At 39.8% G+C, this 14,934-nt stretch overlaps 1 protein-coding gene across 1 annotated transcript; it reads left to right on the forward strand.

The window, feature by feature from the left end:
* The first annotated feature begins 7 nt into the window (after positions 1–7).
* GALR1 (galanin receptor 1) lies at positions 8–12,636 on the forward strand. Its single transcript, XM_009873847.1, has 3 exons — positions 8–611; positions 7,460–7,525; positions 12,296–12,636. Exons 1-3 carry the CDS (start codon positions 300–302, stop codon positions 12,611–12,613), a joined length of 696 nt encoding a protein of 231 aa, XP_009872149.1. The 5' UTR covers positions 8–299; the 3' UTR covers positions 12,614–12,636.
* The last annotated feature ends 2,298 nt before the right edge of the window (positions 12,637–14,934 follow it).

The raw sequence follows: 14,934 nt of genomic DNA on the forward strand, positions 1-14,934 counted from the left end.
CGGAGGCGGGGGGGAAGCCCCTCTTCGGCATCGGCATCGAGAACTTCATCACCTTGATCGTCTTCGGCTTGATCTTCGCCCTGGGGGTGCTGGGCAACTCGCTAGTCATCACGGTGCTGGCGAGGAGCAAGCCAGGCAAACGCCGGAGCACCACCAACATCTTCATCCTCAACCTGAGCATTGCCGACCTGGCCTACCTGCTCTTCTGCATCCCCTTCCAGGCCACTGTCTACGTGCTCCCCACCTGGGTGCTGGGAGCCTTCATCTGCAAGTTCATCCACTACTTCTTCACCGTCTCCATGCTGGTGAGCATCTTCACGCTCTCAGCCATGTCCGTGGACCGCTACGTGGCCATCGTGCACTCCCGACGCTCGTCAGCCCTGCGCATTTCCCGCAACGCGCTGCTGGGTGTGGGGCTCATCTGGGCACTCTCCTTCGCCATGGCTTCACCTGTGGCTCACCACCAGCGCCTCTTCCACCGTGAGGCTAGCAACCAGACCTTTTGCTGGGAGTACTGGCCCAACCCACGCCACAAGAAGGTCTATGTAGTTTGCACTTTCATCTTTGGGTATCTGCTCCCACTGCTACTCATCTCCTTCTGCTATGCCAAGGTGGGGCAAGTTGTGTAGAGGTGAAGGGTATGTGAAAGGGATGGGGAGGGGGTGTCCATGAACTGTGGGGTCATTTCTGGGCATATGAAGGCACTTGGCAGTTTCAGGAGGCAACCAGGTAGGGATGGGTTTGTGGGTCAATTGGTGTCAGCAGGTTTTATAGCTGAAGGATGACCGGGGGACATGTGTGTGTGACACAGAGAGGTCAGGACAGAGATTGCATGGGGCAGGGAGCGGCGGTTGTTCTGGCAATTACTGAGGTTCCTCTGCCAGATTTCCTTGTTGTAAAGTGTTAAGAAGCCCCAGTGCTCTGCTGGCTTTCTCTATCAACACAACTATCCTGTTGTCTTGCAGTGCTGTGTGAGGAGTTTAACTTAAACAAAGTACAACAAAGCAACAAGTTGTTCAGGCTTCAGATGAAGAATTGTGCTCTTTAAAATGCAGTGCACTTAATGACACAAATCCACCAGTTTGGTCTGATCCAGTTAACATGTTAAGAGCAAAAGGTGTTATCATTCTGCTTGGTCCCTGCAAGTCCTGTCTTGCCCCAGTTGATGTGGCTGGGAGATTTACCTTTGACTTCAGCAGGGGCAGGTGGTGATAGGGAGCAGTGCATGAGGGCCCAAATAGGAAAAAGCAGTAAGGTGCCTGAAAAAGAGTATTTAAGGACTTTTCTGCTCAGGTAAACCGTCATATTTTCCTGTGAATATTAATTGCAGCTTTCAGCATAGGGTCCGCTGCTTGCTGCTGGACAGGATCTGGAGCACTGGCTGCTGCCTGCTGAATTAGGCAGAGATCCTCCTGTTTCTGTGCCAGCAACCTTCAACAGCAGGATTTCTCCTTAGGCAGTAATTTACATTTGAGGGGACCGGTCTGCAGGACTGTTTAAATGTTGAGAAGCCAGTTCTTTAATTGGTAAGTTCAACAGATGTAATTAAGTTATTTAATTTGAACAAGTAATTTTATGTTCTCTTCAGTTTACATTAGCTTAATTGTACTGTGCAAATGAAGGCTAGAATGGCATCCAACTCTGCTAAAACGAAGTATGCAGAACAAGGAGGACAACATTTCTAAATTGCTGTTTGTAATGAAACAAGTCTTACCTGCAAATGGAGAAGAAACACATATTTTCATACATAAACTAAGTTCTCTTTTCACTGGGTGAAAACAGTTGTGTATGTGACTGAGCTGTGAGAGGTATGAAACTTCCGGTAGCCATAGATCATCAGAGCTTTAAGAAAATATTATGTATTTCAGGGAGAATGCTATGGAATGTGTGCAGAGGGAGCTTTTCAGCTTGTAAGAATTCTTGTATTTTTCAAAGCCAAAGCATCTTCAGTTTCAGCATAAAGCACCAGTCTTCAAAGTCTAATTATATGACATAAACCTGAAAACAAATCTTTCAAAATTATGAGTCCTGCATAGAATGGGGGGGAGGGGAAGAGATATGCTTAAACGGAATATAAGCATAGTAAATATAACACACCATGTTATTATGAAGCACCACTACAGAAGCAGATCTCTCAATATTAGTATAGTAGTTAAAAAAATCACAACAAAACACAAAAAAAACCCCAAAGCAACAGAGCAGCCCTATGTGAAATACATGCCCAGAAAAAATTCATAAAATCAAGGCCGCTTGAAGTTACAAATGAAGTCTTGTGATTAAATTATTGCCGGGCTAGGGTCTCACCGTTGGTTGGTGATGTATTTTGAGCCTGTATGTATGATCTTGCTTGTCACAGTGTCAAGCTGGCACATCCTAGCTGCAAGGATGAGTTTTAGGAGATACTAGGAGATACCTGATATTCCCATCAGTGTCAATGAACCTGAAAAATGCCGCAACTTTTACAAGGCCGTTGAAGGTATTTGTACCCTGCATCACAAAGGCGCGTTCCTGCCCTCGTTAGGAGCCACTGGGAAATCTTCAACTGCAATATTTTGGCATGTGGGGCAGGATGAGGGAGAAAATAAGGATGATGCCTGCTGAAAATCGAGCTGTAGTTTTAAATTTCTCTTATCCAATGCGGCTCTCACAGGTCTCAAGAAAAGTGGTCACTGGGAGATTTTACTGATGTCGCTAAAGTACTATGAAGTGCAACAAGTATTTTGGCTTCTGAATGCACATCAGGTTAGAGGATCATTGCTGTGTGATAGCCTCAGAAGCCTTATAAAACTAAATGCATTCGTTTCTTATGGACTTGACTGGCTTTCATGAACTGTGGATCAGCTAAATAATGCAATCTTCTGATACAGTAGATTAAGACAAAAGAGGCTTATTTCTCTATTTGAATATATTGCCTTTCCCAGACTCCTTTAAGGCAGTTCTATTTCTCTTATAAGCAAATTGCAATTGAACTTTCAGTTTTGAAAGTCTCATTTTTTTAGGTACTCTAATAGGGAGCTAAGTTCTTTCTCTCTCTCTTAAATTGTGTTAGGAGAGATTTGTATTTTCCCCAGTGAATAGCCATACTGTTACAACCTACAGATGTGATGAAATAGTGCTAGGTATTTGGAAAAAGCACAAAATCAGAACTGGAAATCTCATGTGATGTGCTCTTAAGGCAGAGAATGATGAGATTGTGCTGTGTCCTGTGCGTACAGCTACATGTTCCCTCTCTCCTCCAAATAACTTTGATTCAGTTTCAACCAAGTTTGAAAGAGGAGTGAAAATATCAGAAGGAATGATATTTCCCTATTTTTGTGAAAACGGGTAAACGAAGAAGGTAGAAACTCTCTGTCAGCCTCTCTCCTTTAAGGAGAGAGTCAGGTTGCACTCAGCTGTTAAACATCAGACAAACCATGGGGAGAAGAGGCATTATGTAGCATCTGCTCATGGAAGAGACACATCTTTTGGGGAATGCACAGTCAAGAAATCATAAATCCATAGGAATCTAGCTTTTGTTGCCTCACAGAACTACTACTCAAAGGTGCTTACTACTGCAACCAGAGGAGCAGTGATTATACGGTTACTAGTTGAGTTACAGGGCCGCATACTTGTAGACAGCCTGTATTCTTATTTTTTTTAATTGTTAATCATACTACTTGCCATATTTTTTAACAGTGACTTTTTAATGTATTTCATAACATTGCTACAACATTTGTTCACTAATGTGTTCTTATAGGGCAAAGTGATAAGTGACTCCCAGTGAGCTTCTGACAATTGATATCTGTTGGGGTAGTGCATTGTGAGACGGCCTCTGCTATTGAGTACCCAACTATGAGCATTTAGTCTTTGAACGGCAGGCCTCCTTCAATCAAACTTTAAAGTTGGACACCTAAAATCATTAGCAAACTTTTCCTTTTATAGATGTATAGTGTTAAAAGCTGTTTTTAAAAAAGTATTTATTGCCTTAAGAATGTTTCCATTATTATCTGCCATTCTGAACAGTCTGAATTCATGGAAGTCAGGTATGATTTATTGACTTGGTTAAAAGTAACCATAAAAAGCAACATAAAATAGAAGCTTATATGGTTCCTGGCTTAAGATATTATATCTTAAATTTTGTGAGCAGTGAGGGAAGACTTTATTAAACCATACCAAAAAGAAAAAATAAAAGAGTATGAGACATTAGCAACACACTATTAAACAAAAGAGGGTGAAGGATCTGTTGTGACAACAGAAGTAGCAGCATTACTTTAAAACATAGGTTACAGGCAATAGCACTTGAATTTAAATCAGGTTCATACTATAAAATGGGGTTCAGAATGTAATGCTCGCATTATGGCTCTGTTAAACAAGCGGTTCGTTCTTATTAGATAATGACCTTGGGCACACTCTCCTGCTGCGCTATTTTCAATGGCTGATAATGAAGGCGTAGTCAGTGGAATGATTATATACAGACAGACAGGAAATATGCTTTGCAACAGTGTAGGCTTCAAACTTTTGCAATGTTTGGTAGACGTATGGCAATAAGTCTAGTTTAAGCTATTTTTGTCTCCCTTCCTTATTGGAAAAATCCCTTTCTCAACTTAATTTGGTCATGGTCCCTCAGCCTGGGGTCAAATGAGTTTATGAAACAACTGGGGGCAGGGAGAGGGGAGAGGCGGGTAAAGGGTAGTCTATAGAGAAAATCCAGGGCAGTGATACTTGTGGTAGTATGGTCTGGACCAGACTGTAACTTCTTATTATACTTCTGTGATTCTACAAGTCTCCTTACACCCTCTTTTACAACAGAATAACTTCCTACCCACAGCACCCACCCTCATCTCCAGAGAACAGGGAAGCTATTTCTTCCCTAAGAGCCAGATAGGATCTTTGATCAACAGCTGGAGTTAGAGAAGTTTCATGTAGAGAGTCAGTTTTTCCACAGAGCTGAATTTTTAAAAAATATCTTATGAGAATAGGTTGTGACCTAATTTTTAGCAAGGTGAATGTTTCACTCCATGAGTTAAAAATGCACGTGCAGATATATTAGTAGTAAATATATTGAAAGACTCTTTAGAGAAATAACCCGAGACACATTAAGAGGCACGTGTAGAATTATTACTCATTCACATGAAGTGAGAGTGACTGTTAGAGGAACAATTGCTTATTCATTGGGCCAGAGAAGAGATAATTTGAACAGGGCCATGAAGAGAGGTATCTTTTGATTTAACTTGTAGTATTTGTGCATAAACATGGCTCTTAACATCCGTCCATGGTCCTTAGTGTAGGTGTCTCAGTGCTGTTCTATTGCTGTTTATAGGTAATTAAATTCTGCCCATTTCTCGTTTGCTACACTGCCACGTAGAGACAGCATGTTTTCACCACAGAAACTTATTTTATGAAATATGTGTATAATCTGAAAGAGAGGACGTTGAGAAGTATTCATTAGAAGGTTGTTACCCAAATGTTCAACAAACACGCACCACCACCACCACCATCTCAAAATATCCAATGTAAGTTTTGTCTGCTACATCGTTCTGTGGACTGTCAAGAGATGCAATCAAAAATTTGGGTGAAAAGTTTCAGAACAAAAGAAAAGAATGTAACTTTAAAAGAAGATTTTGCATTTCTGATTTCTAGGAGGAGTTTATCTGACCTTAGTTTTGGGCAGTGAGGGAATATCACAGTTCAGTCTCTGAGTGGCAGGGGGCAGGATTTGCAAACGTCCAGTAGAAACAGCCCATCATTGTCAATTATGTGAAGGGGATATTATAGGTGAAGCAGCAGTGATGGGAAGTGAACCTCACTGTATTTCTGCCATGTTTCTACGTTTTTCACCCACAGACTAAGCAATTAATCTGTCAAGTACACGATGATGGCAGGTGAATAAAGAAGGTGTGTGCCAGGGGTCATCAAACTGGTCTTATGCTGGTGACCTCAGGCGCTGTTCTGTCCTTTCCACCTGGTCTGCTTCATCCCGAAGAAGAAAGAAGGGCTGCAGTCAAAACAGAGCCTTCTCAGAGAAAACATACATTTTTCTCCTGCCTTTCCTGAGCTCAGGTTAGCAGCCTGGGTAGTGTTTGAGAACAGGAACTGCATGCAGAGCTGAGTCTTACACACACAAACATGTTAGTGCACAGATGAGCACAGATAGCTGCACTTCCAATATTAAGTGACTACAAGTAATTTTTTAATTTTATCATTTGTGGTTCACTGGTAACTAAGAGTAGATCCTTAAAGTGGAACCTAGCAATGAGCTATGCTTATTCACGAGCACCATCTTATTTTCTTTCAATTCATTATATATGTTTCTAAGAGACACATGCCAGAGTGAGATCAAGTCTTTCTGTCATCTTTGGTGTCTGTCCTGGTAGTGGTTAGCTGTGCACCCCAAAGAAAACAGAGAAAATGTCACCAGATTATATAAAAGAATTTGAATTTAAACACTTTTCCCACCTCCTAAGTCTCCTTGTAAGCCCTAAAATTTAGTGCTACATTCCTTTTAAAAATCGTTTTAATTCTGGAGGATCTTACCTATCAAATTCTTCTGGGTTCATCTTAGAGCTATGTAAAGCACAACCTAACATCATCATCATCATCTAACTAAGCTCTAGCATTCCCTCTCAAAAATCCCTCTTACCATATTTTAATTAAACCCTTGAGTTTAATTAAGCATCCTTTTTTTAATTCTGCATGATTCACAGTTTGTTAAACAGTCAGCTGAAGAGCATTTTCCTTGCCCACCCCATCCCTGGAAATCATGCCATATGAATATACTAGATTAAATTAATAATAACCACAGATAAAGCAGGGCATGCATCTCTACACATCCACTATCCAAAACCCTACGTGTAAATCATTACGTTAAAGTTTTGACTCTGCTTTTAGATGATGAGCTTTTTTGAGACATATTTTTAAAAACTGTTTGTGGAAGGTACATGATAAGTATCATCAAATTGCTGATAAAGGTCATACCTCATATAAGATAACATATTAGTATAAATTATTTTGGAAAGCCTAAGCTTCTTCTGGAGATCAAGGAGTGCCAAAATCCTGATTATATTAACCAAACATCTATCTGAAGAAAGCAAATTATGCAGGTGACTCAGAAATGCTCTGACTCAAAACATATACTTTTATGCTACTTACAGTAAAGGTCACTCTAAATTAACAAACATGGACATTTTTAGGGAAGAAGAGTGATTGCTAATTCTAGGTGCATCATTTGTTGTCTTGTTCATTTGTGATATGTATTTGTTATGTAATATATCTGAATTTTTTAATAAGAATTCAGTTGTGATCTTCTTCATATTTGTTGGTTCACACAGATGCAGTTGTGTAATTCCTTTGGATTTTATACACATAAATTGGATCAGTGATCTTTGTAAGCGATTCATGCAGTGCTGGAGAGCGTACTCTAAAATATATGGGTTTGAATTTAGAAAATGGTGAAATACAAGATGTAACTTAATCTTTTCAGGTTCTTAATCATCTGCATAAGAAGTTGAGAAACATGTCAAAGAAGTCAGAAGCGTCCAAGAAAAAGGTAGATTACTTTCATTACTGATATCTGTTTATTTATATTTTAGATTTATGGGTAAGTTAATCTGGTATTATATTGTTTGTTGCCAAAGATGTAGCAGGGAGAAGGAACTGAAATAAAGTACTTAATGACGTATTCTGTGTCTCTCTGAACTTAGCAGGATTGGAATCTTTTCTCATCTGATCTTTCCATTGCAGTACATCCAGCCATTATCTGAGATCCCCATATTTTGAACTTCAGAGCATCTGAAATTTAGAAATGTAAAGAGAATGTCTGCCATATTAAATGGGTGAGGTTTTTTGCCTCACAGGCATTTTCCGTAATTTGCAAACAGTTATTTATGTTATTTTTTTTTTTTATATTTTATGAAGAATTCCTAGGCTACATAATGAGACTTGAAAATGAGGTTTATTGTGCTTCTTGATAGGAGTCTAATAGAGACTTTCAGTGACTCTGCAATTCTGTTGATTTTCCACAAAATGCTTTTTTTCTTTGACATGCAAGACTTAAGTTATATACTGGTTATAAGTAGAATTGTGCAAGGCCTTTGAAGCAGGATATAAGCTTTGTGGTTTAGAACAAAATTTGAAAGATATGTTTATATATTAAATTTGTTGGTTAATATAATATGGTTCTGATTTTTGAGCAGATTTGACCACAGGATCATTTGACTAACATCTAAGTTTGTGAATGTGGAGTCAGAAAAATCCCTTAGGCTATAGCTCTTCATTTGGTCTGATCACTATTACCATATGGGCATGCAGACAGTCTGCAATATAGATGAGATATAGATGGGCTCAACAGGGAATAAGTAATCTATTATTTATGCATTCTCTATTTTTTTGACAGATATCATAGTCAAGAGATTTTAATTCCTAGAATCAAAAACTTTATGGCCCTGATTCCGTAAAATACTTATATACTTTTGCACTTCATATCATCAAGACCAAAGGTGTCATTTTCAAAGGCACTCTGTACATTGCCATCTCTATTCTCATCTACATTATTCTCAAACTGGAAATATCTGTGCATTTCCTCTAAACACTATCTCTTAAAAATGGCAAGTAAAAATCAGATCTGGCCAGGAACTAGCTTTCGCAGCTTCGGAGAAAAGTGTTAGATATATGCCAAAAACTTCTTGGATGTATCAGGGTTTAGTAACCAAAGGCCAAAAAAAAAAATAAGCAGCCCCAAATTTTTTTGCCTTGGGAAAGAAGTTTCTGATCCTAAGACCTAACTCATGTTTTTCAAAGCAATTCTCTTTTCACTAGTGTGCTGTCTCTGGGCACTGTAGACCAGAGAGTGGCTGAGCTGCTCTCCATCATCTTTGAAAAATCACGGGGAACAGGCGAGGTGCCTGAGGACTGGAAAAAAGGCAATATCCAGTCTTCAAAAAGGGCAAGAAGGAGAACCCTGGCAACTACAGGCCGGTCAGACTCACCTCCATCCCTGGGAAGATGGTGGAAGATGGATTCTGAAGGCCATCTCTAATCAGCTGGAAGAAAAGAAGGTTATCAGGAATAGGCAGCATGGATTTACCAAGGGGAAATTTTGCCTGACTAATCTGATATCCTTCTATGAAGGTGTGACAGAATGGGTTGATGGAGACCGGTGAATGTCATATACCTCGACTTCAGTAAGGCTTTCGATACCATCCCCCATAACATCCTCATAAGTAAGCTCAAGAAATGTGGGATAGATGATTGGACTGTGAAGTAGATTGCCAGCTGGCTCAGAAACAGAATTCAGAGGGCTGTGATCAGTGGCACAGAGTCAAGTTGGAGGCCTGTGGCCAGTGGTGTTCCCCAGGGATCAGTGCTGGGTCCAGTTTCATTCAGTATCTTCATCAATGACCTGGATGAGGGGATAGAGTGCACCCTCAGCAAGTTCGCTGATGATGCGAAACTGAGAGGGGTGACTGACACCTCAGGAAGCTGTGCTGCTATCCAATGGATCTGGACAGGCTGGAGAGCTGGGTGAAGGTGAACCTCATGAAGTTCAGTAAGGACAAGTGTAGAGTCCTGCATCTGTGGAGGAATAACTCCAGGCTCCAGCACAGATTAGGGGACGTCCTGCTGGAAAGCAGCCCCATGGAGAAAGACCTTGGAGTCCCAGTGGACAGTAAGTTGTCCATGGGACAGCAGTGTGCCCTTGTGGCCAAGAGGGCCAATGGGATCCTGGGGTGCATTAAGAAAAGTGTGTCCAGCAGGTCTAGGGAGGTTCTCCTCCCTCTCTACTCTGCCCTAGTGAGACCACACCTGGAATACTGTGTCCAGTTTTGGTCTGCCCAATTGTAGAGAGACAGGGACCTACTGGAGAGAGCCCAATGGAGAGCTACGAGATGATTAAGGGACTTGAACATCTCTTCTATGAAGAGAGACTGAGAGAACTGGGGCTGTTTAGCCTTGAGAGGAGACAGCTGAGAGGGGACCTTATTAACGTATATAAATATCTGAGGGATGGGTGTCAAGAGGAAGGGGACAATGTCTTTTCAGTGGTGCCTAGCAATAGAACAAGAAATAATGTGTTTAAGTTAGAACATAGGAGGTTCCACCTCAACATGCGGAGAAACTTCTTTACTGTGAGAGTAACTGAGCCCTGGCATGGGCTGCCCAGAGAGGTTGTGGAGCCTCCTTCTCTGGAGAATTTCAAAACCTGCCTGGACACATTCCTGTGTGGCTGCCCTAGGGAAACCTGCTCTGGCAGGGGATTGGACTAGATGATCTCTAAAGGTCCCTTCTAATCCCTAACATTCTATGATTCTATTATTTTCTTCTTTTACTACATTGTTAAGAATGCATTTTAAGCTTAATGGTACGTTTCAAGATTTATTCAAGCCATTATAAAAATTTCACTAGTAGAATCTTAAAATTAATTTGCTATATGTGAGGAAAAAAGTTAATGAAAAATGTTATCATCATGTGTTTCAGATGGGTTTTATTTGCTAATGAGATACCGTAAGCAAGCTCCTGTTAGATAAACAAGAGCTGCCCTTTAGTTGTACCCTGGCTGCAAGACAGTGATGATTTTGGAAAGGCAAGCTCTAAAGTTAGACTTACAAGAATAATGAGATGAAACAGATGTTGTAAGGTTTCCTAATGCAAAATTGCTTATTCTCCAGACATGAAGTACCTTAAGTAAAATAGTTACAGGAGACATATGTTCAACCTCTGCTTTCAGGTGCATCTCTACAGTCTATTGGAAGTCAGTGATTTTCCTTCCTGGGGTTTTTGGGTTTGGTTTTGGGGTTTTTTTAGAATTTTGAACAAACTGAAGTAATATGCTTCTTTTGAAGTAATTGTATATGTGGTATCCAGACAATCTGTTTTCGGTTGGAATATTAACACATTGAAGGGATCAGAGAATGAACTGCTCTTAATTTATACTTCCTTGTTAGCACATATTCTCCTCAAGAGACCTGAAAGAGAAAATATTTGTATGTGGAGAAACAGCTTTTGGAAACAGATGAATCCTTGAGACTAAACAAATTATGTTTACCACAAAAACAACAGTATCTGTTATAAGTTATTATGGTCTCTCTGTAAGCTTCTGTAAGTTATGTTGTGATTAAGTAGGTGAGTCCAAGTTATTACCGAACATTAATCAATTCAAGAAGGACAGACAAATTTCAGTAAATTAGCAAAAAGACCAGATATTTTCTATGCTTCGGTATTCATTGCTCTGTGAACACTGGGTTAGTTTTGCCTGGGAAGAAGAGCCTAAGTTATCTGAAAAATTATACTGTAAAATGTTAACATAGTAATTGTAATGGTTCATAACATAATATGCTTTGGAATTGGTATTAGGCTTTTGGGGGGGGAGAGTGATTTAGTTGAAAGAGGTACTTGTTAGGTAAATGTTAATCAGTTGAGTAACTGCAAAGCACTAACTGCTGTTTCTGAAAAAAGTGAAAGCTAAAGAAGACATGTCAATCTCCACTGTGCCCTGACAGAATACCTTTAGCACCTGAAAGATCTGTGCTGAGTGATACTGTAGCTGTCTGGATGTATCTAAATAACTTGATGGCTCTGGCTCTCCTAAATAATGAAAGTGGAGTCAGGAGGCAGCACTGAGGTTATTTGTTGTTCTGTTTTTTTTTAATTCAGTGTTTGCTGTTGAGCTTTAGTTTCCAGACTGGTTTTGACAATGTGCAACAACCAGAAATTCCAAGCTCCTTCCTTTTTCTCTCTTTTTTTTTTTTTTCTGGTTGTATCCCAAAATGGTGTTGTATGAATCCCTATGTGAAAATACCATGTTTAAAGGAGAGACTTTCAAAAAAGCCCTTGCTCTTTTTCTGGGCAATTGAGAGGTGTTTGCTCTAAGTTCTTCCACTAGCTGCCTTCATATATAATAGATCTCTCTTGAAATTTTGATCAGAAATACTTGTGCACCATACTACAATCAGATCATTAGATATGGATGAGATTTCCCAAAGGAGCATGTTATCATTATTTTACATCAAGCTTATACCCACCTCAGAAAATGATAGGCTTTTGAAAAAAAATCAGGAATATTATTCTTTATCTTTGAGCAAAGTTATACATTTGCCTTTTTCAGTGGCATTTTCAAGGCTATGTTTCTCCTTGAGGTAGGTTGGTATGCAAAATAAAGCCCATATAGCTAATGAAGTAAAATCAGTCACAAATATTGCAAAGTGTCTTCTCTCTCAATTATACCTTTCTTTTCCCCCAAAAAATAATGGCTTTGAAGCAGGTTTAAAGCTGATTCTTCAAGTGCTTATCAGACATCTGTGTTTTCCTTTCCCTGTCTCAGACAGCACAGACTGTGTTGGTGGTGGTGGTGGTTTTTGGCATCTCCTGGCTGCCGCATCATGTGATTCATCTCTGGGCTGAATTTGGAGTTTTCCCACTGACTCAAGCCTCCTTTCTCTTCAGAATAACTGCACACTGCCTGGCTTACAGCAATTCTTCTGTGAACCCGATTATATATGCATTCCTCTCTGAAAATTTTAGGAAGGCCTACAAACAAGTCTTCAAATGCCAGATAGGTAACGAGTCTCCTCTGAAAGACGTTAAGGAAAATAAAAGTCGGGTAGATACACCACCATCTACCAACTGTACACATGTGTGAACTCTGAAAAGTTCTGTATGCTGGCTCTTCCTTTGTGTGAACTAAACACCTAGACAACAAAGCACAACAACCTTCATCCTTGGGTTTATCTTGATAAATTACTATTTAATGTACTGAAGTTGTGTTTGTAGCAAAAGTTTGTGAAACTGGCACGAAAGAAAACTGATCTGATCCTTTGCATCTCAGATAGCTTTGTCACATGAACCTCTCGGACCTTTAAAAGACACTTGGTGAAAAAATTGTTGGAGGTAATATGTCTGTATTCTTAATCACTAGGCGTGCAGTATGTAAACATTCAAATATACAAGCAGGAAATACTGTTATGAACAAGTACCATTCTGACATCTTACTCCATCAAAGCAAAGAGATGGCTAAATTTTATGTCTTCGGCTTGTTTTGACAATGCCTTTTCTCTTTTTAAAGATGGGCTCTGATTCAGAGTTGAAATAACCCATGTATGTCTTGAGGCAATTTCATTAGAGAGGAAATGCTAATTTCATCTGTTTAGATGTCTTTGTAATGTAACATGCAGACTAATAATGGAATTTATTCCACTCCATATGCCCGCTTTACTGTATGCACAGAACTTCTGTGTATGCTGTACAAGCTTTTGTTTATGGCCTGCATGCAGCTGAACCAAAATTTCTGTCTTCCTGAGGGAAACTTTTCTTCATGTGTTGCATGTGTGTCTATGTTTTATTAACTTTATAGACGTTGAGATGGCGATACAGTTTTAAATGTGCAATATATATGTATGTATATATATATACAGTTCTATGTTTCATAAAGCAATTCTGGGCGCTTTAAAATAGCATTCCCTTAACAGTTGTAGGAGGGGCATGATATTGTGTAGCTCTAAATTGGAGAAATTCAGAAGGCTGCATTTAAATCAGTACAAAGTGTAAATGGACCAATTCTGCAAATTCTTAAACAAGATAAGTAGTTTCATCAGTTTTATGAAAGTTCTTAATATATCTTTAAGTGGTAAACCACTAAAGAGATAACAGAAGGGCACTCAGTCCTTTGAGAACATTACTGTTAGCTGGAGTAAGATTTATTTGGGTTTTTTTTTGTTAATCACCCATAGAGTCAGAGTGAATTAAGTTGAAGGAACCTCTGGACATCCTCTTAAGACAGGGCTACCCTCAGAGTTGGATCACTTCCTCACCTAGGTAAATTTTGAAAATTTATAAGGGTGGCAATTCAACAATTTTGAGGGGACAACCTGTTCCAGTTCCTAATTACCCTCACTGAAATATTTTTTTTCTTATTCCCAGTTGGGATTTCCCTTGATGTAACTCTTGGCTGTTGCCTTCCATCATTTTGCTGTGTACTTAAGTCTTCTCTCTAAATAATACGTAATATAAGGCAGGAATTCAATTTCCCTCCAGCCTTCTCCTCTGAAACAAAGTGTCAGGCTAAGTCTTTCCTCATGTTGTGCTCCAACTCCCTGGCCAGGTTAGTGGCCCTCCACTGGCCTTCCTCCAGCTTTTCTACCCCTCTTGTGAACTGGGGTGTCCAGAACTGAACAGTGTGTCCTGGATGTGGCCTCACGAGTAGTGAGTAGACTAATCACTTCCCTTCACCCACTGGCTGATTCTTGCTAATACAGCCGAATATTACAGTAATTTATTACTGCAAGGGTACGCAGCTGACTCATATTTAATTTCTGCCTTATGAGCATTCTCGTGTCCTTTTCTGCAGAATTGCACTGAGTTCCAACCCGAGTTTCAGCACTTTGCTTTTGGCCTTGTTGAATTTCACATATTTCATAGCTATTATTTCCACTGTTCCGGCTTATCAAGGGATCACTGAAAGGCAGCCCTGCTCTCCAGCGTATCCACCGCTTGCCCAGGCTTGGTATCTTGTGCAAAATGGCTGAGTCCTCCAGCCTTGTCTGGGTCTTTGGAAATGCTAAATAGTGTCGAGCAGATGCTCTGTTGCTCTAAAAAACAAGTTCAGAGCAGTGGAACAACATCAGCTATGGTGAGTTAGTTCACATGAAAATGTTTATGTGTCACTATTGTCTACTTGGAATCAGTAAATATTGAAGACATGCTATTGCATGCACAGTGTTTGTGTCTGTTCTTTCATGATATTGCTAGGAGCAAAATATGTGAAAAAACCCTTATTTGGATAAGAAGGGCTTATCTGTGCAGGAAACATTTTCTGGAGGTTAGGAGACACAGCCTAGAACACTGTTGAAGTTTCTTTGAGTTTTCAGATCCTCATCACCCACTAATCACTCAAATTATTAAAGTACTATGAAGATTCAGCTGAATTTGTAAAAAATTAGGAGATTCTATAGCTTTGAAAATGAC

The sequence above is a fragment of the Apaloderma vittatum genome, unplaced genomic scaffold (genome assembly GCF_000703405.1).
Source record: "Apaloderma vittatum isolate BGI_N311 unplaced genomic scaffold, ASM70340v1 scaffold11847, whole genome shotgun sequence".
In the NCBI taxonomy this organism is placed as follows: domain Eukaryota; kingdom Metazoa; phylum Chordata; class Aves; order Trogoniformes; family Trogonidae; genus Apaloderma; species Apaloderma vittatum.